The sequence below is a fragment of the Sebastes fasciatus genome, chromosome 8 (assembly GCF_043250625.1).
Source record: "Sebastes fasciatus isolate fSebFas1 chromosome 8, fSebFas1.pri, whole genome shotgun sequence".
NCBI lineage: Eukaryota > Metazoa > Chordata > Actinopteri > Perciformes > Sebastidae > Sebastes > Sebastes fasciatus.
In genome coordinates this window covers 6,716,521-6,743,640 of record NC_133802.1, presented here as the reverse complement: position 1 = coordinate 6,743,640, position 27,120 = coordinate 6,716,521, and the positions used below count along the sequence as shown (strand labels likewise).

The 27,120-nt window shown below is 41.6% G+C and overlaps 1 protein-coding gene across 1 annotated transcript in view; it reads right to left on the bottom strand.

Annotated features, from left to right (window-relative positions):
- Nucleotides 1–27,120, bottom strand: part of cpne9 (copine family member IX) — a 96,956-nt gene that overhangs the window by 12,037 nt on the left and 57,799 nt on the right. The window contains exons 8-18 of the mRNA XM_074642996.1: nt 21,697–21,760; nt 20,503–20,606; nt 18,974–19,078; nt 15,380–15,421; nt 15,060–15,135; nt 13,013–13,066; nt 12,649–12,710; nt 12,134–12,180; nt 9,022–9,203; nt 6,677–6,804; nt 562–664 (exon numbers count right to left, since the gene is read on the bottom strand). Coding sequence (XP_074499097.1) covers nt 562–664; nt 6,677–6,804; nt 9,022–9,203; nt 12,134–12,180; nt 12,649–12,710; nt 13,013–13,066; nt 15,060–15,135; nt 15,380–15,421; nt 18,974–19,078; nt 20,503–20,606; nt 21,697–21,760 — 967 coding nt within the window. The remainder of the gene's footprint in view (nt 1–561; nt 665–6,676; nt 6,805–9,021; nt 9,204–12,133; nt 12,181–12,648; nt 12,711–13,012; nt 13,067–15,059; nt 15,136–15,379; nt 15,422–18,973; nt 19,079–20,502; nt 20,607–21,696; nt 21,761–27,120) is intronic.

Genomic DNA, 27,120 nt, shown 5'->3' with positions numbered 1-27,120 from the left:
GAGTTGTATCATTTGGAGGATTTAAAGCAAATATTTGGCACTTCATCTATTTAATTAGGAGGGAGAAAATAACAAATAACTAAGCATTCGATTTCCTATACAGCGTTCCACGTGAGAAATCACTCGGAACCGATCAGATTGGATCAGACACCTCTCAAACATTAAGTTGACATGCTATTGAAAGAACTATTGATCTCTCCACAAAAGTGAGATCAGTCACAATTAGAGCAAAAATACTTTTTAATCACCCGGAGAGAAAATTTGAGTTTGGTATTTCTACTTTATTTCAGCGGTATTACTTCTCATAGAATGATGGGGCACATCAAGCTGTTCTCATCCAACCAAACATCATACAAAGCATTATTTTTGGAAAATATAATGGAGCTTTTGCCCTCCACACAAAAGACAAGAGGATGCTGAGATGAGCATCAGTATCCAGAGAAACTGAGGGAAAAGCACTGCTATCCATCAGTCTCTGTTTGTTTACACCTGCATGTGTGTGTACGTGTTTGTGTGAGCGTGCGTGTGTGTATGTGTGTGTGTGTGTGTTTGTTTACTCACATTGACCACAGCCTCTTTGGTCTGGACCATGTCAGATATCACTCCATCTGTGATCATCAGTAGGACAAAGTACTGAGAGCCATCTGTAATCTCTGCTGCACAGCTGGGGTACACACACACACACACACACACACACAAATGTACCCAGGTTAGAGCTAACATTCTGCCTGTGCACCTGAGTAGCAGACTATTAATGAAAACACAAAGCACACCTGCATGTCGGTATCAAACATTATTCCATAGTCTAAGGTGGCTCGGTATGCTAAAAGAGGCTGAGTCAAACTCATAACATACAGTAACTTATTTGTCTGACCCTTTGACCTTCCTGAAGTTATGTTTGCCATAGCAAGTCTTGCATGTGTCTTTTTTTTCTTCCATCATTTCTGCTCTCTAGATGCTGAATGATAAATGATTTTGGGAAAATGCACTAGTCCAATGATGACATCACTGTCTTCCATGGTGTAAACCAACCAAACCCTCTGGCACCAAATCAGCTAACACTGTCTGTACTGAGCAAGTAGAGTGGCAGACTCATGCTGTTTGAGGGGCAGAGGTGGAAAAAAGGGCACCAGCCGTATGCGGTTGGGCACCAGTGCACAGACAGTTTTCTAGCATGTAGGGCAGTCTACAGTATATGGTCACTTCTCCACTGGAAGGGCACCCTAGAGGGCTATGCATCACATTTTCTCCACTGGAAGGGCTCCCTAGAGGCCTTTTCATCATGTTTTCTCCACTAGAAGAGAACCATAGAGGGCACTTCATGAAGTTTTCTCCACTGGAAGGGCACCCTAGAGGGCTCTGCATCATGTTTTCTCCACTGGAAATGCACCAGGAGGGCACTTCATCACATTTTCTCCACTGGAAGTGAACCCTAGAGGGCACTTCATCACATTTTCTCCACTGGAAGTGAACCCTAGAGGGCACTTCATCATGTTTTCTCCACTGGAAGGGAACCCTCGAGTTCACCTTATCACATTTTCTCCAATGGAAGGGCACCCTAAAGACCACCTCATCATGTTTTCTCCACTGGAAGGGCACCCTAGAGGCCTCTTCATCATGTTTTCTCCACTAGTAGGGAACAACAGAGGGCACTTCATGAAGTTTTCCGCTGGAAGGGCACCCGGGAGGGCACTTCATCATGTTTTCTCCACTGACAGGGAACCACTGAGGGCACCTCATCACGTTTCTCCACTGGAAAGGCACCCTAGAGGGTTTTTCATCACTTTTTCTCCAATGAAAGGGCACCCTAGGGGCCATTTCATCATGTTTTCTCCGCTGGAATTGCACCATAGAAGGCACTTCATCAAGTTTTCTCCACTGGAAGGGAACCCTTGAGTCCACCTTATCACATTTTCTCCACTGGAAGGGAACCCTTGAGTCCACCTTATCACATTTTCTCCACTGGAAGGGCACCCTAGAGGCCACTTCATCATGTTTTCTCCACTGGATGGGAACCATAACGGGCACTTTGTCAAGCTTTCTTACACAATTGGTCACTTCGCCCGATAATTAGATTCTTGTAATATATACATTTAGATGTGGCTTCCAGATACATTTCAATTGTTTCTTGGTCAACTCACTCTGCATTACTGGCCCCTTGGCCAAGCCACTCCCCTGGACAGTGCTTGTCCAATCCAAGTTTAGCAACCGTAACAAGTCACGGCAGATCTATCAAGTTTTGGATTACTTCACTTGCTGAAGTGCTGTGCATGGGGCTTAAGTAAGAGTGATAATTGGAATACAAAGATTTTAGAGGTTTATGCATTTTTTTCAACTAAACCAAAAACACAGGAGCAAACCTGTAAGGAATGGATTAAATAGTGTTCTTATCTGCTGTAACGTAAGATGCAAATGCCTGGCTAACTAGCTTACTACCTACAACAGTAACCTAGCGTTACTTCCAATGCCAAGGAGCACAACAAAGATAACTACATTACAGGGTCAACTAGCTTTTCTGCAATTCACATGTAAAAACCCACATATAAATTCAGTACATATGTGACTATTGTACCTGTCGGTTTTCATATTTTACATGTAAAATGTCCACTTCCCCATGTGTTAATTCATAACTAATAAGGAGTCACAATAAAATGTGATGTGAATATAACTTATATAACGTATATAACTGCATATTTAACTTTGGGATCTCTGGGATTAAATACCTTTTGATTTAAATGTGACATAACACCTAAAATAAATGGATTTCATCTCCTTCCACGCACCATGGCAACCCCTTTGTTCTGGGATGCTGTTTCCGCGGCAGACCACAGAGTTGTTTACTACCTTAAAACATAACCTTCAGCAACAGAGAGACCCTTCAAAAATAACAAGCACGGAAAAAACACAGCGTGAAGAAAACCATGTGACCCTGCTTCTTGTTTTTCCACCGCTCTTCATTCCCTTTCCAACATCGGGTTCAATAAGAAAAACAGATGAATCTATCCACATCTCCAAACTCATCTGGCAATGTATCAAGCCGGAGGTGCTATTTAGTTGAGTGTTTCAACACGTAGGTGTGTGTGTGTGTGTGTGTGTGTGTGTGTCTGTATGTATCACCTGCTGTTTGTGTATTTATTGCAAGGAGACAGAATCCAATACCAGCGACTTAACTGTTCCACCTGGCTGAGCACAATATTGATCTGTGAGTCTATGTTACTGTGTGTGTGTGTGTGTGTGTGTTTGTGTGTACAGTGCACGTGTATGTGCATGTGTATCGGATTTTAGCCTCATGTTAGGATGGGCCTGTGTGTGTGTTTGTGTGTGTGTGTGTTAGCACCTACACCGATCAGCCATAACATTATGACCACCTGCCTAATATTGAGTAGGTCCCCCTTTTGCCACCAAAACAGCCCTGACCCGGCGAGGCATGGACTCCACTAGACCTCTGAAGGTCTGCTTTGGTATATTTGGCACCAAGCCGTCAGTAGCAGATCCTTTAAGTCCTGTAAACTGCAAGGTGGGTCCTCCATGGATCGGACTTGTTTGTCCACCACATCCCACAGATGCTCCATTGGATTGAGATCTGGAGAATTTGGAGGCCGAGTCAACACCTCAAACTCGTTGCCGTCCATATGATGTAAAAGAAAACGTGATTTTTCAGACCGGGCCACCTTCTTCCATTGCTCCGTGGTCCAGTTCTGATGCTCACGTGCCCATTGTAGACGCTTTTGGCGGTGGACACGGGTCAGCATGCGGCTACGCAGCCCCATACGCCACAAACTGCGATGCACTGTGTGTTCTGACACCTTTCTATCTGAACCAGCATTAACTTTAAGCAGTTTGAGCTCCAGTAGCTCTTCTATTGGATCAGACAACACGGGCCAGCCTTCGCTCCCCACGTGCATCAATGAGCCTTGGGTCTGACCCTGTCGCCGGTTCACCGGTTTTCCTTCCTTGGACCACTTTTGGTAAGTCCTGACCACTGCAGACCGGGAACATCAGAGCTGCAGTTCTGGAGATGCTCTGACCCAGTCGTCTAGCCGTCACCATTTGGCCCTTGGCAAAGTCGCTCACATCCTTACGCTTGCCCATTTTTTCTGCTTCCAACACATCAACTTCAAGTTCAAAATGTTCACTTGCTGTCTAATATATCCCACCCACTGTCAGGTGCCATTGTAACGAGATAATGAATGTTATTCACTTCACCTGTCAGAGGTCATAATGTTATGGCTGATCGGTGTATGTCTTCTAGTAGATGTTTTTCAGTGGGTATTCTATGCCACTTTATGCTTCTTGCTGCTTGACAAAGCGGTGTCAAACACAGGGTGGGATAAAAAAAAAAAAGAGAACTGATAATTCAGTGTGTGACACGTAGGCTCAAATGTCTAACAGTGTTCTGGTCTAACAACCAGGTTAATCCATGTTTTTTCACAGCAAATACATGGAATTTCCTGTGGCAGCATTTACTTTATTAACCTTTAACCAACCTTTAAACCTGTCACATATATTGTAGGTTTTAGTTTTAAGGTACACAAATAGATCATTTGACCAGATCATTCCTGAGAAGGATGAGGAGTACTAGTGGCTGATTCCGATTCCGATTCTTTTTTCTAATCATCTACTTTCAACCATAACTCAGAAGGTGTATCTTGTTTCAAAAGCAAAAATAGTGCTCAAAACTATGGAGGCCAATCACCATTAAAACTCAGTTAACATCATACCATTTCAAAATTATCCATTTTTGGCCAATCATTTATGAACTCACAGATGAAACAATTTCTGACAGAAAACAATATTCTCAATGACGCACAGTCTGGTTTTGGGTCAGGACACAGTACAGTATTAGAGCAGCAGACAGAACACAAAGTGTTAATGTCAATCATTGTAAATCCTGAAGTCCTGTGGGGTGACAGGCAAACATGACACGCTAGCCAAAACCGGCTCCCCGCATTTTTCTAAATATTCTATTCTATTATATGATAATAAGCACTAGGCTAAATATGATTACCATGTATTGATGAATAATGAAAACTGTATTGGTTTCCGATGCAACCCACTGGGGGGGCTCGGACAGGCTGAGCAGAATCCTCCAGAGCTGCTTTAGACACAGGCTTACAGCCAGGCGCTGGCAGAGAGGTGGTGCGTGGATCCATCAGTCTCAAAACGAGGCGCCATTTAGGGGGAGAGGGCCCCGCAAACTGTGAAGTATAGCCTATACGTCTACACTCGCACACACAGAGGGATGAGGAGAGGAGACGCCACAGAGGCGTGTGTGCACCGTGACCTATCTCGTCATGCCAGTGACTGGAGGTGTGCTGAGAGCGCGCTGCAGGTTGAGCTATCCAAAATGCCTTATAGCCTCACTTCATTGTATTTCATTATATTTTGAATTGTCACCTGCCGACACTGTATTTAACTGAGTAGGAGGGGCGCTCCTGGCGCATCGCTTTCTGCTGCATCAAGATAGCAATTCACCCGACCACACCTCGTTTTAAGACCCATGGGTGAACAGATGGGCGCAAGTACATTTGTTACGTACACAACGTTGGCGCTGGGCGTGAAAATGACAACTGCGTCGGTCTGAAACTAGCAATGACAGTTGCGCTTTGCGACGACTTTCTATGTAATAATTTTTGCCGATGGTTTAGCACATTTTAAAAGGTCCTTACCCTATGTGCATGGTAATCTTTCTGTCAGAACAAACTATTAAACTAGTCTGATCCAGTATATCATTTTGTTAATTTAACAAAGTATAAAGGAACCTAAAATGAGAGAAAATGGCACAGGTGCCGGTAAAACCTCACAATTTGTTTGTGATAATCTTTCAAAATATTATATATATATATATATATAATATTATAGAACAATTTAAAGTTGTAAAAAAAACAAAAAACTGTTTATGTACATATAAAGGGATTTCATCCCAACTAATATTTGGTATTTTTTTCCCATTTTAAAGTCTATGTAAGCCAATGTAAGTCACTGTAAATACTGTATATATAATTCGAAGTTTGAAATTGTATTTCATATAGCGCTGTCAAAGTTAACGGGATAATATTTTACCGCTATCAATTTCTTTAACGCAATAACACAACTTACGATTTTTATCATATGAAACCAGAAAACCTATTGAATCCATTGTGAGGGTTTCTGGACAATATTTGTCTTTGTTTTGTGTTGTTATTTGATTCCCAATAATAAACATATACATACATTTGCATAAAGCAAACTGTCAGCAGCAAGCAGTTATTGATTTGCCAGGTGTATTTTGACAGTTTTTCTGGTACATAAGCATACATTAGCTTCTGGATCATAAATGTGAAATTAAATATGCAAATAAAACAAATCCAAAATCAAGCCCCCTTTGCCCTAAAATATATATATATATTTTTTTATCTGATATCACACTTGAGGCATAAAAAACTGATTAATAGCAGACACGATGCTGTAACCTGCATGTTAACATTCATGAATAAAACAAAATCCATAATCTAGTGTGAAAGCTTGTGAGTCATGTCGCTAATAAGCTTTGATCAAGGCCTATAAATATCATAAATAAATAAATAAAAATCTTAGGTTTGGTTGAATAAAGCAGCATGGTATAATTATACCCTTAATCTAAAAAGGTGTAATTGTACCCGAACTCTAACCTACATACACACACTTTCAAACTTACTTTGCCACTTTGTTGATAACAGGTGCAAAGTTGGTGGGTCCATACAGCTGCACCGTCCTCAGGCTCTCGAAGTAGGCCTCCAGGACCCCCTCTATGCCCACACAGTTTGGATTCTCAGCATCACCGCTCTGTAACAGACAGCATACAGCGTACATTCACACATCAAGAATACAATCAGTATAATTAACAAAGAGCATCAATCCATCCAGAGCTCATAACTGCAGACATATTTTACATACTGTAGTTCTTCCAATTACAGATAATTAAGCATCTCTTAAATATGCTGCTATTAGCCTTAATGATATGCAATCTATCTGCTCTATAATGTACCATTATCTGAAACACTGTGTGCAAGAAAATAGTGTCCCTGTGATAGAACAGGTGGTCAACACCATAAAAGAGAACCTATCCAGGAAACTCAAGAGGCTACTCACAAATCAATGTGTCTCTTTTCAGATACAGTGGGAACAATATCTAATGATGAACATTCTGGGTAAGTTTCAGTGAGCTTGTGGTTCTACAGAGGGCAATACTGGTCTATTTCTCACACGTATGGCCGTACCCACCATTGAGGTCACTGAGGTTTGGAGCTCTGTATTTTTTCCGAGGTGTATAAAGTGCTCCAGGGATGATGTATTTTTGAAGGTCAACCAGGAAGTTAGCATCGCCCTGGGTTCCCTCAACAAAAAGCCAATGGGATTTTTACATTGGATTTTGGATTATTGCAGAAAACAAGCATGTTTATGATACTTACACGTTTTGTTCAGCAAGATAATCTTCACAAATGAACACCCCTTTTATGATTTTTGAAGAGTAAAGGCATATAAAAGCTTCAAAATTCACGAGTGGGGTATTTATTGATGCATTTTTATGTCATAGAACAAAACATTATGCAAAATCACAGCCGCTCCACCTGTCTGAATCTTTGTTAAGGTACTGGAAATATATATATATATATATATTTTTTTTTATTTTCACTGAGAGATGATCCTAGCGGAGGCCGGTAACATTTACATATAAATACTAATTGACCCAGTGTTTACTTTCTTCTCAGGAGACTGAGAGAAAAAGAAAGAAAGAGGCTGATGGAGATGCAAATGAGAGAAACAGCTGTACTGCCCACTGCGCCCTGGATAGGATTAGCATTATGTCTCTGTGCTGTTCAACACAAACAAAAACTGACCTGATCCAAAGCAAACAATGTAATTACCACAGAAATACTATGTTCTTTGGTAATTACAGTGGAACCTATAGTCTCAACAACACAAACAGCATTATAATTATAGTGTAGTATTACTGTATACATACTGTATATTATTGTATATCACATTTTGCTTAGGTTTATGGACTGATTGAGACAAGTTTATGTAAATCAAATACAAAATGATGCAAAATCAAACACGAAGACGAAATAATGAAGGTGTAAATAATTTTACTAAATAATTTTTAATGAACTAGGAGAGACAAGAGCAGCACAATTTCATTCCCAACTCGTCAAATACTGCCGCTTGGTCAGTGCCCCTCGGCACCAGGAAAACCAAAGCACGGGGAAACCCCTCTTTTTCTCTACTTTTGAATGGAACGGGGACGGCGTGTCAAGATATGCTTGTTACGTGCATAGAGTCCTTTCAAAATAAACTTCTGTTTTCACAGGAAGTTTAGGCAACACAACCACTTAGGTAGGGTTAGGAAACGGTCGTGGTTGGCGTTAACTTCACTGACTCGACTTTCGTGACTAGCGACTCACTTGACTCACGGAACTGACGATACCGACGAGTCACGTGACTGAAGACTGACGTGACAAAATAAGTCAACGTTACTTTTAGTTTCACACGGGACCCAAACACCGGTCTCCTGGTTGAAAGTCATGTGTTTGTTTGAAGCTTTTGGACCTCTGTATTTCTAAAACCTTGGGTGCAGCCCTTTTGACAGGGATTTAAGACTCAATTTATCCATAATATGACAGTAATACAGTTTTGAAGGTGGAGTTTTCAAAGAGACACAGTGATTTAGTATTGCCCTTCCATAAAGTACAAAGAGTTACTATGACTTAAAGCCATTGTTGTCTTCACTTCAGCTTAGCATCATGTGGTTTCTAACTGGTTGCCCTGATCCCTCAGGAGGATGCGAGGCGGAAGTGGAGGGGGATGCTGGGAGATTCCTGCTGCCAGGCAGATAAGCCATCTTCTCAACTTGTGTGACCAGCTGTTGTCGCAGTGACAAACTCCTGGTCCAAACCTCTCTCTCCCTGCTATGGTTGGACTGTGTATCTGCTACGGGTGTGTGTGTGTGTCTTGTATGTGTGAATTCATATGTTTGTGTGTGTGTGTTCATGTGTGTCTTACCAGTGGGAAGCCGTGGGAGATTTTGCCGTCAGGAGGCAGCTTAGCTCCGAAACCATAGGCAGGAAAGAGCTTGTCACTGTCGTAGTCCTGGATAATCTCACCTACTGCTTTCAGGGCCATGGCGTATGCATTCATCTGGTAGGGACTCATGTAGTGGAGGGAAGTGGGCTGGGAGGGGTTACCTTGGAAGAAGACACGTACACAACACAATGAAGTCAATGGTGATGTGTCTCCTCTTCCTTCTCTGTGTGGTTTTTACCTGCAAAATACAAAATGCAGTGGGCCACTAGTGGAGCACAGGGGAAGATTCATGCTCCGAAAATACAGCTTCATCTCCTTCTTCGTTTTTCATGGCCCTCTCACGGTTTCCTCCCGGGGTCACAATTCTCCCGTATTTCTCCAAATTTATGGCAATTTTTTTTACTTTTCTTTATCTTAGCCTGTTTGTGGAACTGAACAGTGTGTATAACCCCTACTGTTTCCACCCGGACGACAATAGAGCTACACCAACTGTCGTTTCCCGGTGGTAAAGAGCAGTTCAAGCTCGCGACACAGCGCAGTTTGAGCTCATGTTTTAGCTGCGCTCGTCACAGCGTGCAGAGCCCAAAGTCAGGCTTTGCTCGATGCAGCGAAAAGCCGTCGTTGCGCGGCGCAAGCCATTTAGAAATAACGTGTTTCGGAGCGTAGTGGTGCCGTTGTCACGTTGCGTCTGAAAGGACCTTCAGTGAGTGAGATACAGAGAGAGAAATGGAGAGAACTAAGAGAACTAAGAGAAAGAAATACTCAAGCAGGAGCAAAACTAAATAAAAACGGATGAATATTAGTTTATGCCAGAGATTCACACACCAAGTTTACGCCGGAGGGGCGAATTATTCAGCTTTCTTTCCTGGGACTTAAAGGTAAAATCAAAAGTTTAACATATAAATGCTGTTGCAGTGTATTTATAATTTTTTACTCACTCTTTTAAAGCCAGAATGCGGGAAACAAAGTCTCTGAAACTAAATGTTTTCTGGGAAGACCCCTCACTTTGGTTTTGCAATCCTCCCTATTGGTCTCAAGGTTGGCAAGAAAGAGCGTCTAGCATTTGCATTTTTGATTGCAATAGAGACGGGCTGTGGTTGTGATGAGAAGCATTGTGGCGTTAACAGTCAAATTTGATATTTGCAGGGGAATGAAATAAAAGTCATGTAAACAAATTGTTATGGGGAATTATCCATTTATGCAATCATGTAAATGTCTCACACAATTGCTTCAATATTTTAATCTTACTTAGCCAAATGTGAGTGAACGCCTACTGTGACTTCTCCCCTTGAGATAAGCGGCTCTGGAGTCTCACCTCCATTATGCTTTAAAGGGAATGAAAGGAGGGGGATGATTTGATTAGCCACGATAGCTGCCAGCTCCTAACACACCTATTGATAATGTATTCCTCCTAATCCCATCTAGCTTCCAACTGCGCCACAGGTGTACCGCGCACCTCCTGGCCACGAAAATACCAAACACATTCACCACGCCCTGTGCACCTCGCACGCTCGACTGCACTTTCCATCATGTGAAAATAAGAGCCTAAATGTAACAATCTATTCAAGACAGCGGTGTGCCCACCATCACAAACGGCGGTGTGTCTGCCATGAAAAATGGAGAGAGGTCATATTGCATTACGGAGGGGAAGAAGGACAAGTGCTTTTCACACTGAAGTGTTATATATACAGTATATATATATATATATATATATATATATAGAAAAGGCAGAAATTGGTCTTTGGTTTGCATGTGCAAAATCTGCTTTTAAAAAGGGTACATTAAAACAGAAACATATCATCCACACAGGACACATTAAAACACATTCACATAAAAACACAATACACAATAGAAGCGCCATTAAAAGGAGCACCAGGTACTCGATGGCGAGGACTGAATCAAGGTTAAATAAATAGATATAAACTGCTGTGTGCTGAGGTGGCAAGCTGGCTTCAAAAGTAACTGTCCTTGCAAATTAAGATTTACTTTATGACAACAGGGACAATCAAGTTTTTATTGATGTTTTTCTTTGCACAGGGGATTCTGTACCTTTGCCCTGAGGGTAGTACTGAAAGTGGTTATATAAGGCTTCAGTAAGGCCACAAGTTTTTGGCATCATTGGGCAAAAATTCTATAATAACCTTTCAGCATATTGTAATTCAAGTGTAACTAGACTTCTGCACCTCCTAATGGCTCTGTTTTCAGGCTTTAAAAAATCTAGCCCGCGGAAGACTTTGGCACAATCACAGGTCATTTCAGAGGGAGAGCGTTCCTATTGGCTGTCCTCCGGCAAGTTGGCGGTGCTTAGTATTTCCTCAACTGTTACTCAACATGGCTGCCGGGTCACAAACTTTCTAATTTTACTGCTAAACCGTACACTACAAGATGATTCTGAAAATTTTGAGGCGAGAAAAAGGCATTACAGTAACAGAATATTGATTCATATTTGAGCAGCGCTGCCTAGTTTGACCGTTTGATTGGAGTTCGCGATTGATTGACAGCCGGCTCTCATAGACGGCAGCTGGACTCCAGATCAGCTCTGACTGCTTGTTTTCCTCCGGTCTGTGAAATCTTGCAGATGCCGTTAGGAACATCGAAGGACACCGGAGGACACAGAGGCGCAAGATTTGTTTTCAGATTACCTGTCTCATGCTCCACTGTCAGGATATAGTGACCGTTCTATAAAAATAACTTTTTTTAATCATATTTGATTAAAAACTCTGACGTCAGCCATGTGATAGTCTGGCGACCTGTCTAAGGTGTACCCCGTCTTCGCCCAATGTCAGCTGGGATCGGCTCCAGCCCCCCCTGTGACCCTGAATAGGATAAGCGGTTACGGATAATGAATGAATGAATGAATGAATGTTATGAAGACAACTGATTCATTCCTGGCAGTTCATATGGGCATTCTCTCGTTTTATGTTCGATTTAAGTTTGAAATGGTCGAGCGATCACATCTGGTCTAACTGTGTTTTGATGCAATGGCAGGGAGGCACTGTTATAGAAGAGTTATAGAACACACATGTGCACCATAATGAATGAAAACGCAAGACAAAGGCATGTATCTAAAACCCACCAGTACGTGACCTACCATTGGATGCCGTGAAGTCTATAGCCACCGTGAAGTTCAGTTGTGTTCTGTTGCAAAGAAAACGGGGGATCAAAGAGGAAAACATCAAAGATGGCACGCTTCACCGCACTTAATATGCACAGAATCTCCAAAACGCATACACACCAACACAATTAAGTTTAATATAATCAGTTTACTGGTTCACTGGCTAATTAGTATGGCAGGACAATATTCCCCTTCACCATCTTGAAGGCTTAATTGGGTAAGACAAATTGAACTGCTAATGACAAGTGAATGAACTGAATAAATTAGGTATTTACAAATGAGATTTACCAATGCAAACTTCCCCAAAAAACGCCCCTTCAGAGCCAATATGAATTCAGTGTGATGCTCACAAAAGAGCTTTTGGGAAATTCAATCTAGCATCTTCAGATAACTACACACACACACACACACACACACACACACACGCACAAACAACCAAAATGGTGGCTATTGAGACACACAGAGAGCAGGCTGATTATTATTCCACTCACCCTCCTCGGATGAAATCCACAAAGGTGTACTCGGACTCCACTTTGAAGGACAGCAGAGTTACCTGGCAAACACACACACACACGCACACACACACACACACACACACACACACACACACACACACGCACACACACACGCACACACGCGTACCAGAGTGATAAACAGAGAAGGAGGGTGGAAAAGGGACCGCGGCCAGGTAGACAGGAAGGAAAAAAGACAAACAGGTGGCCAGACAGCATCAGAGTCAGTGAGAGAGAGAAGCAGATGTAAGAGGTGATGATACCTATGTAAAAATATATATATAAAACATAAAAAACAGAAGAAACAGAAGAAAAGGGACATGGGACAGGTGGGTGTACTCACAGTTCCAGAATTGATGTATTTCTTCTTCTTGCCTTTCTTCTTGGGATTTAAAACCTGCCAGTGACGGGGAAAAAAGTAAGTTAGTGATTGAGAGGGTGCTTGTAAAAACCACTTCAAACCCTGGAATGATGTTTAAATGAACATGAATAATTCAACAGATCTCTGATACTGGAAGGCCATGATTTGAAACTGATGTCGTGTTTAACCCCTTACCATTCTGCACTCTTTTTTTTTTTAGAGGGGTATAGGGGTGGGGGATAGGAGACGTTCAGGGGGAGATAAAAAGTCAACAGTAGATGCCACATAGAAGTGGTGTACATCATCTGAAAGCTGGGAACCTGAGGATTAATATGACATGCACTGTGTGTCAAGTTGTTCTAGTCATAAATAAGAAATACAAATTTAATAAACAAATGAATCAATTAAAATAACGTGGATAAGAGCGTAGAACGTGATATAAGATTGTGATTCTCGTGCTCTATTATGTCTCATAAGGTTGTTGCAGTAATGTTTGGGTTGATACCATTTGTTTAACCAAAATGTAACCTTTCTTTTACTATTTGAGTGTTGATAAAAATGATCAATAATCCCTTCAAAATACCACATTAAGACATCAAGAACCATGCTGTGATTTGGTATCAAAAACTTTCGACATTTGGAGATTTCTGCAAGAATTGCATTTTTCAGTGACTGGATGGCGAACACTTCTGTTCTGGAAACTGCTCAGAAACCCCCTTATTGTCAATCTACCTAGGAAAGCCATACATCCTGTGGTGTATCCGAACAGATATGTATACTTGCCAACCTACAGACCTTATAAATAGGGAGGATTTCAAAAACCAAAGTGGGGGGGGGGTCTGGAGGTCCTCCCCAAGGAAACAATTTTGTTTCAGAGATTTTGTTTCCTGCATTCTGGTGACTTTAAAAGAGTGAAAATAACAACATGATAAGTAGACTGCAAGAGCATTTTTATGTTAAACTTCGGATTTTACCTTTAACTCCCAAGAAAGAAAACTGAATCATTTGCCCCTCTGGCGTAAACTTGGCGTTTGAATCTCTGGCATAAACTAATATTCATCTGTTTTAATTTATTTTTGCTCCTGCTTGAGTATTTCTTTCTCTTAGTATTCTCCATTTCTCTCTCCTTCTCTCACTCACTGAAGGTCCTTTCAGACGCAACGTGACAACGGCAACACTGCGCTCTGAAACACGTTATTTCTAAATGGCTTGCGCCGCGCCACGACGGCTTTTCGCTGCATCGAGCAAATCCCAACTTTGGGCGCTGCACGATGTGGCGAGCGCAGCTTAAACACAAGCTCAAACTGCGCTGTGTCGCGAGCATAGACTGCTCTCTTCCGCCGGAAAACGACAGTTGGTTTGGCTCTATTGTCGACCGGGTGGAAACAGTAGGGATTATTCACACTGTTCAGTTCCAGAAACAGGCTAAGATAAGGGGAAAAAAAGTGTGAAAATTTGCCATAAATCGGGAGAAATACAGAGAATTGTGACCCTGGGAGGAAACCGGGAGAAAATTCAGAGGGTTGGCAAGTATGCAGATATGTCCAAAAAGAAAATGAGTTTCAAGCAGGCTAGGCCACAGGGTTGCCATATTTTAGACTTCCATTTCATCAATAATAAAGCATAATTTCTCACTCTGTATTATAACGAAAAAATTATTAAAAAAAAGCTGAACATCACAGGACCTTTCATTGGTGTGATTTTAAATATCCATCCGTCTATGTTTGTGAAATCATTCATTCCTCTGATGGTTCTATAATTTCGGTGTCAGGGGAAAGAATTACATCTACAAAATGTTTTCAGCCTTTTTACTTTGAGAGCACTTACAGTATTTTTATCACTTCACTTTATAAAAGGTAAAGGATTTAGCCCACAAGCCTTTGTGAGGGTTGTGGAGGGTTTTTCAGCCTTTGGAGAGCCAGCCAGCTGAAGTTAAAATATCAAAATCATATAAATTGGATATTTATATGACAAAAGCGGTGAGAAAGAACAAACCACCCACCCACCACCAACCCATGTCACGTCTCACCTCATAGACATTGAACTGGTTCTGCCCCCGAGACAGCTCTCTGTAGCTGGTGGTGAACTCACCAATGAAGTCATGGCTGCAGACAAACACCCACGAAAGAAAGGCAAGCATGAACACACATTTTATATTCAGAGAGAAATTGTCACGTCTTTGTCTCTATCCACGTCTTTCTCCAGCATTGTTTCTGTCAATCTTCCGGTAGCCTTCATCGGCTTCAAATGTTCACCTCCAGAACGTACATAAGGCGTTTAATTTTCTTCTGACATTTGAGAGACATCAATGTGAATCACGGAGCCACAGTTATCCGCAGATGATTTTACCTTCCATCTCGATCCCAGTCAAAGACATCTACCTTCACAGTCCTGAAATAGACAGAGAATATCTTATTTCTGAAGGTTCTGCTCTATACCAGATCATCTCCCGTCAATAAAACAAGAACCTGAAAAAAACAACAACAACAAAAAACTTTTTTCACTGCATCACACTGGGAACAGAGCAATTACACATTCACTGATATTGAACAGTGTCACGCTGAAGGGGATTATCGACAAAGCAGGTAGCCTATAGGTCATCATGTGAATCATCTGAATAACGAGGCCCATCTGTGCTCACTGCTTCCAGCCAGTGAACATCGACAACTTCACATATAGGAGAGAAAAATGAATTTAAGTTTTTAAAGGTGCTCTAAACGATATTTTGAGCATTATTATATCAGCAAACAACTGTTTTCTATGTAAAAGATATAGAGGAGTAATCTCTACCTGAGCAGAGAATGAAGTCGCTCTCCCTCTGTGTGTTGTAATCCGAGCTCCTCCATGCTTTGATGACATAGCCGGGCCGGCTGCCTGTGCTTTTAGTGCATGTTTTTGCATGTGAGCGTGCCCCACTGGCTGATAACGTTGTCGTAATATATCCAAAAACTAGTTGAGGATAATTGCTCCTGTTTGGAGTGTGTATCTTGGATCAAGTGGCTAGAACAGCCGCTCAGCACATCCTACCTGACTTTTAATGTATAACAGAGTGCCGTGTGAAAACTGAGTCAGTCTCAATAACACCAGTGCTGGTCCCTGGGACACCATGACCGACTGCTGGCATTATTCTGACCGCCCCAGCAACAGGTGATGCCATCCACATCAGAGTCTGCCTGTGCCGTAAAGTTACCCTCCAGACTAGTGGGCTGAGGAGTTGCCTGCCTGTTTGCAGTACCCACACTTCTACATTCTACTCTTTGGTGTACCGTGAATTTTTCCTATGCACCTTCACTTCTCACAAGCTGCCGGTACTTTTTTATGCCCTCTCCATATCACGTTTTCTGGGTGGTTCATAATTAGATGGTGGTGTAGCCCTATCGCTTTTGTGCCGCGCCTCATAAGCCGTATGAACATAAAAACATTGTGGAGCACCCGGACGAGCCAATGCACATCAAGGGGGTTTGAGAATGAAGGTGCTGTAATTTATCGATGTTCACGTCCTTTTTGTAAAATAATTAGAGAACTGTTCATCATTTTTTTTATTTGTGAACTTAATAATTAATAGTTTTTCTGAATCTGTTTTTTTTATTTACAGAATATGATTTTACAGGCCAGAAGAATTAAGTGTTCAGACGAAAGCTGTCATATGTGAAAATAATAAAATAATAATTTAACTGTATTTCTTTTTTCTTTTTCTTTTTTTCACTGACCCTATTTGAATCGCCAGAAAACAGTTGTAGCACCTCGCCAAGAAAAGGGCAACTTGGGCCCACTTCTGGAGCGAGACCTGGGAGGGAAGCTTGCCGGCGAGCATCTGGTAACCGGGCCTTGACACATGGGGCTCTGCCGGGCACAATTTTTCACACATTCCGGGGGATGGTTGGGGACATGGAATCTGAGTGGGCCGTGTTCAAAACCTCCATTTTGGAAGCAGCTGCTAGGAGTTGTGGTCGCAAGGTCGTTGGTGCCTGTCGTGGCGACAAACTAAGAACCATGAAGGAGGCCGCCAAGCTGAAGAAGAAGGCCTTTTGGTCTTGCAGACAGACACCATTTGGCCAAAAGGGATGCAGCTGTGGTGGTTGCCAAAGCAAAAACCTGGGTGTGAGAGGAGTTTGGGGAGATTATGGAGAAGGACTTTTGGTTGGCCTCAAAGAAGTTTTGGCAAACTGTTAGACAACTCGAAAGGGAAAGCAGGGCTTGGCTCAGGCTGTGGAAAGAGCACTTTGAGAAACTCCTGAACCCAACCAACACGTCCTCCATGGAGGAGGTAGAGTTTGAAGACTCGGGGCAAACCGTCTCCAACCGTGTACCCCAGGTAGACTTATCCATATCCCTGGCAGTAGTCGCTGAGGTAGTCAAAAAGGTCCTCGGCGGCAAGGCGCCAGGGGTGGATGATATTCCCTGAGATGCTGAAGGCTCTGGACATTGTTGGCTGTCTTGGCTTATACGCCTCTTCAGTGTTGCATGGAGGATGGGGACAATGCCCGTGGAGTGGCAGACTAGGGTGGTGGTTCCCATTTTAAAAAAGGCACAGACCGTTTGTCGAACCTCAGATCTAGAAGGAGCAATGTGGATCCTAGCCGCGGAACAGTGGACCAGCTCTTTACCCTCACCGAACTGTTGGAGGGGTCATTGGAGTTTGCCCATCCAGTCTACATGTGTTTTGTGGACCTGGAGAAGGCTTACAACAGTGTACCCCAGGGAGTCTTGAGTCTTCTACTGTGGGAATATGGCGTACCGGGGTCATTGCTATGAGCCATCCGGGCCTTGTATATGAAGCGGTCGGGATGAGAGTCAGTACCTCCAAGTCTAAGGCCATGGTTCTCTGCCGGAAAACGGTGGATTGCGCCCTCTCGGTTGGGAGAGAGTCACTGCCCCAAGTCAGTTCAAGTATCTTAGGGTCTTATTCACAAGTGAGGGTAAAATGGAGTGGGAGATGGACAGGTGATTCGGTGCGGTATCAGCAGTTATGCGGGCGCTGTACCGGACTGTTGTGGTCAAAAGGGAGCCGAGCTGGAAGGCAAAGCTCCCAATTTACCGGTCCATCTATGTTCTGACCCTCACCTATGGTCATGGGCTTTGGGTAGTGACTGAAAGAATGAGATCGCGGATACAAGTGACCGAAATGAGCTTCTTTCATAGTGTGGTTGGGCTCAGACATCCGGAAGGAGCTCGGGGTAAAGCCACTGCTCCTTCTCATCGAAAAGGGCCAGCTGAGGTGGTTCAGGCATCTGATCAAGATGTCTCCTGGATGCCTCCCTTTAGATGTTTTCCAGGCACATCCAACTGGGGTGGACCAAGAACACGCTGTAGAGATAATATATCTTGTCTGGCCTGGGAACACCTTGGGGTAATAATAGTGGCCCAAAATTACGTGAAATTGCATAGTTTTAAGTCAAAAAGCCTCAAATTTTCTTGGAGGAGGACCCCCAAACCGAATATCTCCCAGTATCTTTTATTCACGGAAAATCATAATGTTAAAATGATTGCTGATACCGGCCGATACACACGCCAACATGTGAATCAGGGGAGTACTGGCACTTATTTTTTTCAGACATTTTAGGGGACATAAACATAAAAAAAACTCATTTTTGAGTGGAGGGTATCTTTAAGTGTTACCCTTCATCAATTAATCATATAAAATGAAGTATGTAGTAATATGTGATGAAGGGTAACACTTAAAGATACCCTCCACTCAAAAATGTGTTACCCTTCATCAATGAATCATATAAACTGATGTGTGATTTCTTAGGACACAGGAATTTATGTAGATCACGTAAACAGCGATGAAAATCAGGTGGCCTATTAACATCGATGCTGTTTTTACTATGCTCTTTCATATATGTTTCTTCAATGTCTAAATAGCAATTAATATCTCACGATGACATTTTTATTCACTTTCCATTTGGATACATAATAGAATTGTACAAAATGTTTTCTGACCTGTCAAAGTCGCCATTGCAGAGAGCTCTGACAGGGATGGTGAAGGACTGCCACACCGGGTTCAGTGTGTTCTTGATCACTTCTGTCTTGTGGCAGATGGTGAACCTGCCAGCAAAATAACAGACACAAAGCCAATAAAGGGAGAGCACGTTCATATTGCTCACATTGTACCTGTGAAGATAATCTAACAGAGATGAGCCTCAATGGGTGGTGTCATACGACTCAGGAGCAAATTGTTCAAAAAAGTTGATTTATGTAGGAAATAACTGAAAGCCAGATGTGCAATTTGTTGCATGAACATATGTAGTTTTCACCTCCAAAATGCTCACAACACTTTCCTTGCTTTGTCCGATACATGGTTTGCAGACGATTCTTGATGTTCAGCAGCATCCCATTCTACACTCAATGGGACTGCCCAATGAGACCACAGCTGCTGCTGCAGCTTTCCACTGATCGGTACCAATGAATCTACAGAGGCTGAGGTGCTCTGACTAGCAGTACCTTAATAATACATTTTACCCACTTGGGGATAAGTGCCTGAAATGGCTTGTAGCAACAGCCGTCCTCACAGCATGAGTTAAACATTATAATAAATGATGCACAAACTGTTCTTCGGGCACTTGGACATAAAGTTTTCAGGGATAAATGACATTGTTGGACTGCCAGGCTGCTTTGAAGGTAAGGAGACAGCATATTTTAAGGTACTATCTGTCTATCAACCATGATTTGTATTTGAACCCCACCTGTGTGAGGTAGAAATACAAGTATAAGTGAGTGTAGATGAATAGTGGAAAGAGAACAAGAGGTTTTAACAATAAGAAAATCTGAATAAATCAGCATCCCATTTGGCATGGTATCCCATATTGCACAATCTTTTTTTCCTCTTAAAACTAGAGGGTGGGTATACAATGGCAGGAGGCTCAGATGGTTGGTTTGAAGTGTCTATGGAAAAAAAGGGAAAACGTTTGGCAAAAATGTGAAAAGCTCTAAAAGGCCCTTAATTCAGGCTTCAGTGTCAGATGTAAAAAACTGTGGAACATCGAATCTGTTCATGTCTGTTCAGAGTGCAATATCTGCTCATATCTGAATTATTTATTCTGATTTATTACGCGGCTTTGTTGAATCCTCGATTCTGATTGGTCAATCACGGCGTTCTACGGTCTGTTATTTCTTTATAACAGACCGTTGCTATGGCCGCAGTTCTGATGTCGGACTCTGGCGGGCCGTTTTTGTGTCAAATTATTGATTTCTTAAGTAAGTGGCCGTGTAATAAGCGGGATAACGTACAGGCAACGGGTCATTTTTGTGAAATAAACCCCTTCACTGGGTCGCGTCGGAGTCATCAACGGCATCGCCTTGTCGGGGTTTATTTCACAACAATGACTGTATCGCTGTACGTTATCCCTTACTCGTTTACATCCCTAGCAGTTCATGACAGTTCTACATATTGCTATCATCTCCTTGGTGTAATGGTGGATGGTAAAAAGTTAAAGACATTTGAGTCCAGATTGCTGATTGCTCAGACTCACGTTCCATCTTCATTACTCCGGTAGAAAACCAAGAAGGGGTCCGACTTGCCAAAAAAGTCTTTTTTGTCCAGCTTGTTGGCACATAACTGCATGGTAGCGATATCCTGAGAGAGATCAGACAAGCAGTGTTAGTTGAACAATAATACTTTCATTCTGATGCAATTTCATTTCTAAGTCAGCAATTTGTTTTCTTCAGGAACTAATTTCTTGCCGATGAACGAACAGGTTTTCGCGGGGACACGGCCGCCAACAATTGTGGAACCGAGACTCACTCTGAATGCAAATTCATTGGTAGTGTAAAAAACTTGTGCATAATGGCAATGCGAACATGGATCAAAATCCCAAACACCCGCAGTTGGACCGGCTTAATAACCCGATGCATAAATAGATAGCGGTGATTGCAATCCAGCGTTTCTTTTTAAATTACACACTTTACCAGTGGGAGAAAGTGATTTTATTATGGGCTGTCTGTAATATAGTCAGAGAGGCGGAGGGAAGGGCTTCATACATATGAATGGATGGTTACAGCATGTTAATGAGATACTATTTTATTCCTGCTTCTCTATTGAGATGCCTATAGATAGATAGATAGATAGATAGATAGATATAGCCCTTAATGAGGCACTTTAGTCATTGCCTCCAGTAGGAAGGCATCATGGGAAACCTAAAGTTGTCATTGACAGATAGGAATTGTCAGCCTACACACGCACACACTCACACACACACACATGCATACACATAATAGTTGGAATTCAGTTAGTATGTGACTGCCTGATTGGTAGTAATATATTATTGTGGTAGGGGAAAGGAAAAATTGGAAGATAAAAATGACTTAGTTTATAGCAGGAAACCATCTTGACAGTTTATTTAAACACATTTAGAGAGTCTGGGTGAGTCAATATCAAGCATTTATTAAATCACTTCATTATTATGAAGTGATTTACAGGTTGGACCTGTGCACATTTGTTACATTTCATAATCTGTTTTTGAAAGATTGACCCATTATTAAACATTTCCTGTGTGTTTGTGTGTGGCTGTGTGTGGGTGTGTTTTTCTGTGTGTGTGTGCCTCGCCTTGAAACAACAGTATAAAGGCGAATTAAAAAATGCAGACGATATGAAAATATTCCATCAACACTTTTATTGTGTGCATGTTTGAGTGTGTGTTTGAGTGTGTGTGTGTGTGCATACTGACCCTGCAGTTACTGAGCTCCTCTGCAGTAAAGATAATGACTCCACACTTCTTCCCTGGAATCCCACTGAGGGCGAAAGGAGAGAGAGAGAGAGAGAGAGAGAGAGAGAGAAAGACTGAGAAAGAGGGTAATTGTGGCTTGACATAAATAATACAATTGCCAAGCAGATGCCATTTATAGCTTCAAGCTGTTATTGTAGATAGGTGACAGCCCAGCATGCAGATTGTCATATTTTACTAGAAAAAAAGTTGCAGTCCTGCACTCTATTCTATTCTAAGCATTCATTTCCTAACTTTTTTTTAACATTCACATTTAACAAAAAAATGTCACTCCAACAACTCAGGCACTTAAATACTGTGGGTTTTAAGCACACACAATTCCAAACCAGCCCAGTCGCACAGCAGTTCGTGAAATAGTCACCAAATTTAATGTATTGATTTGAGTACATAGATACAAATTTCTTTTTTTTTTTCCGTGATGGACAGCACAAAATCAATTTGTATGTATACCACATAATTGGGAATTGGGAAGTATAAAGAGTGGTGAACACCACGTTTGGAGGATATCAGTTGTAGATGGGTGGATCCATGATTTATTTGTCACGTAACTTCCATACTTCTGTAGTTCTTTTAACCCAAACCACGATATTTTCCTAAAGCTAATTAAGTATTTTTTGCCACGTAACTTCCGTACTTAAGTTGCGCCACTTCCGGCGTTATTTAAACCTAAACCTAACTAAGTAGATTGTTGCCTAAGCCTAACCAAGTTTATCTATTCCTAAGCCTAACCAAGTTTATCTATTCCTAAACCTAACCAAGTTTATCTATTCCTAAACCTAACCAAGTCTATCTATTCCTAAACCTAACTAAGTAGTTTTATTTTGAAAAGACTGGAGCGGCTATTGACACGTGCGTCACGTGTTGCTGGACATTTGTAGGAAAACGCACTAAAAAGCATAGTTGAAAGTCGTGCAGAGCGTCACAAAAAAAGGTAAATTTGTGTCTGTGTACCAATAGATGACATTTCGTGAGACTGTGTTGTCCAAACACATATCAGGCTTACTATCTACAGTCTCACAGTGGATTGAAAGTGATTTCAATGTATGCTTCTTAAACTGCTACCATGTTAATAAAAAAAAAACATCTCCTCGAACAGCTTGTAAAGCAATTGTTATTAAATAAAATGACTCACTTCCTACTAGGGGTAATTGCTCGGAGTACAAATGCTGGCAGCTAGACATTCCAACAATGTAATTTGGCCACTGAGGAGCTCTACTGGAGCAGATGGAGGTAAAGGGCCTTGCCTAAGGGCACCTCAGAGGTGGTAACAGTGGAGGGGCAGATTTATCCTTCCAGTCCAGGATATCAAACCAGAGACAGAAGGTGTACTGAATGTTGTTTGAAATAAGATATTTAGTACCTATAGTGATGGATTTTTATCATTTCAAAGCAACCCTTTGAAATATCTGCTGCAGAGCTGCCACTGTGGCCACAAGGGTATACAGTCAGTACACTGATTCAGTAACGTCAATTACACAGCAATTTCCAAGATTTGCTTACATTGCCATATAGAGTGCTCCAGGGATGACGTATTTTTGTAGGCCAACCAGGAAGTTAGCATCACCATGGTTCCCTTGACATAAAGCCAATGGGAGTTTTCCATTGGGTTTTGGATTATTGCAGAAAATAAGCTCTGCGGCAAACAAAAGTTTCTGATACTTACACGTTTTGTTCAGCAAGATAATCTTCACAAATGAACACCACTTCTATGATTTAGTGGGAATGCAATCGCCAGAAGTAAAAAGCTAAAGTTAGGCTATAAACAACCTACACCACGGTCGCCAGTACACACAACGAGGGGGCGGACAAGTCGGAGTGATGACGTTTAGTAGTCTCATTTAACCGCTTTATAGCAACCGGCTTTTTGAAGACACATAAGGGCTTCAAAATTCACAAGTGGGGTATTTATTAATGTATTTTATGTCGTACAATAAAACGCTAAAATCTCTTCAGCTTGTGTTAACCACAGACCTTATTTCAGGCTTCTAACTAAAAACCCATTCAAAAACCTTACCGACTTCGGGATGAGGGAACTGGAAGTGCTTAAATGCTGACTCATATCCGGGTTAAAGGACTAATTTGTGTAGCACTCTATTAGAAATCCTGCATTGTTTGCATCGAAATGTGATGTGGAAGTTTTCTTCTTCCCGGTCTTTCCTGGCATGTTCCTACTGTAGGTTTATTGGCACATTACAGTCAACATGTCACAGCAGAAAACACACAGAGAAACACATAAAATTAGTGATCTAATAAAAGGATATGTTAACACTTGAATCATTTTAAAAGAAGCAGTTGGTGTGATTTTTTTTTTTTAATTAACAAGAACTGCTTTTAATATTATTAGACAGTATCGTTTGGTTTATAATATTCAATATCTTTTTTTTAGCACATAATGTTCCAAATCTGAGAAATGACTCCCACACAAGAACAAACATGTATGCATCCCTTCCATCACACCTTCAGGTTTTTTCTTTTCTACAATGTATTCAAGGTTAAAACAGCTTTTGTTTCCCTTTTATTTTGTTTGTCTTCTATTTAAACTGAAATTAAATTGACTGAGGTGAAAGAACAATTCACCGAACCGTCACAAAAGAGGGAGAAATTGAACACACACACGAACAAAGTGGATGTCTACAGTATAGAATGGATTGAGCAAAAAGGAAAGGAGGAACAGATTTAAAGTGATGGAAGAAAAATGAGGGGTTACTTTGTGATAGTCGGGGCACAAAAGGGCCATGCTTCACCGCTGCTCTGTCATACTTCCCTGAATCACAAGATGAGGTAAAAAGAGATGGAGGAGGAGCAAGGGGAATTAGAGAAAAGAAGAAGAAGAAGAAGAAAGGACACATGAGGATGAAAGAAGAGGGTTGAATGAAAGATGAGAGAAGGGAAGGGGAGGGAAGACAGCCTTTGACGTAAGTGATGTTGGCAACAGTCTGACACACACATCATGTTACTTAAACTTTTGATATGTCACAATAATATACACATATTAGACGGGTTTCCATGAGATGGACTGGAATGAAAATAGAAACATCACTGAGTCAGGAATGTAGAACCTTTGGAAACCGACTGTGATCATTGTCAGTCAGTTGAGAATAACATTTACAGGTAACAGGAGCCGGCTCTACCGCCCAATCCCACACTCGCAAACTCACAGACTTTGAGGCGCATTACCGCAAAGTCCGCGAGGGTTTAGGGCTGTCCCGATGTCAAATCGTCAAGTCCTCCAGGGCTCTCTCGCAGCCTTAACTTTCAGTATAAGTCCACATTTCTGCAGACTACGCCTGAGGGAATTATCCACAATTCATAGCGTTGCAACATGAAACACATGGTTACCACGGTTACCAGGGGAAGCCCGGAGGCGTAAAAAAAGAAGGTAAACAAAGAGGATGGCACATGGGTGTTAAGCCAGGCATATTTAAATTTGCACGGAAACATTAATATTAAGGATTTAAGATGGTACACTGGACTGCACGGTGGTGCAGCGGCTAGCACTGTTCAAAACCAGGCTTGCGGCGCTTCTGTGTGGAGTTTGCATGTTCTCCCCATGTTAGCGTGGGTTTTCTCCGGGTTCTCTGGCTTCCTCCCACAGTCCAAAGACATGCAAGTTAGGTTCATTGTTGACTCTAAATTGTCTCGAAGCTGTGAATGTGAGTGTGAATGATTGTCTGTCTCTATGTGTCAGCCCTGTGATAGGCTGGCGACCTGTCCAGGGTGTACCCCGCCTTCACCCAATGTCAGCTGGGATTGGCTCCAGTCCCCTAGCCCGAGTAGGGCAAGTGGTTACGGATAATGAATTAATGAATAAATCAGAGGAATGCAAGCATTAGACTATATCACTCACCTGGTTTATTCATCAACCATTTCTTTTCATTTGTATTTAATGAAGTTTGACAAAAACAGTAAATTTATTTTCTGACAGCTACCTCTTTTCTCATAAGGCGAGAGCCTGGAAGACATTAAAATAGGCAGTAAAAAAAACATTAAATAAAAACGGTAATGTGATATGTTCCCGCAAAGTGCTATCCCATTCATATTTCTACCATTTCAAGCCCTTGCAGCCTCTTACACTTAACCATTTACCAGGTGACGTCAGTCAAGTCCCTGAGGGTTCAGGTTGTAGCTCGTTTTCTACCTTACTACGGTTAGAAAGAGCCGTCGTTTGTGTTTTAACAACGTTTTGGTTATGAGTTATTGATCCAGGAAGTTTGAATCTGTCAATATCTTTCCAACTTTACAAAAGTACATCATCTAGGGGGGCTCCGTACATCAGCAAAGCGTGGACTGTCAGGAATGATTGGAAGAAGTGAGTCCCTTGAGTTAGTAACTCGACGGGCACGACTTAATAAAACATTTTCTCCTAGGTGTCTAGGGGGGCTCCGTATAAAAGTATAAATGAACAGTCTTAATTTGTTTTTCTTCAGCAAGTGACCATGGTATAAGTGGGATAATGCCCTTTCCAGGAATAATCAAGAATTAATGGACTTCTTGGAGGCAACCATCCGACCTGCAGGCCTCCCTGTTGTCCATTAATTCCTGATAATGGACTCGTCAGGCATTATCCCATATTGACTTATGGCACTGCAATATCACTGTTACCCCAAATTAAATATATAAACATACATCGCTTTAGGCATCTGAACAAATGACTAATGTTGTTTTCTTCATGAGGAAAGTCACAAGGATTGGATTCTGGACAACTTTAAGCATTACAGGTAGTACTGATTCAAATCAGTCTATATAACAATAACGTCTGTTATCAGCTAGTAGTTTATGTAATTGCACTCTTTTGCTTTCCATCAGCATTGGTTTTTTTCAGTGTTTTATTCAACATATGCCATCAAACTTAAGTTCTAAGCTCAAAGAACAGAGAAAAAAACTAGAACCATTTGTGCTTTTGAAAAGTATTTTGAGAGACATTCATTTGTTTCCACAGTTGACAGCTCCAGTGACAGCTAAGTCAAATTGTATGGCACAGTCACAATGTGTTTGGGCCTTGATATCCAGACTCCTCTTCCTTCTTTAACATGCATGCACACACCATACATAAATGCACATGCACACTTCTCTGTAAAAATATGAATATTTGCAATGAGTTTATGGATACAGCACACATTACGGCATTAAAAAAATGGTGCAGAAGATGCCATCCTAATGTTGATTTTAAGGCTGTAAAAGTTAACGTTATCATAACGCGTTAACGCAAATTTGTTTTAACGGCACTAATTTATTTAATGCATTATCGCAATCGATCTTTCAAAGGTTATAGCGGGCTCAGATAACCTAATGAATCCTTTGATACAGCCGTGTCATACTAGTTTGTCACAAAGGAGGTTAAATAACACCCCAAACTTGCGCTAAATT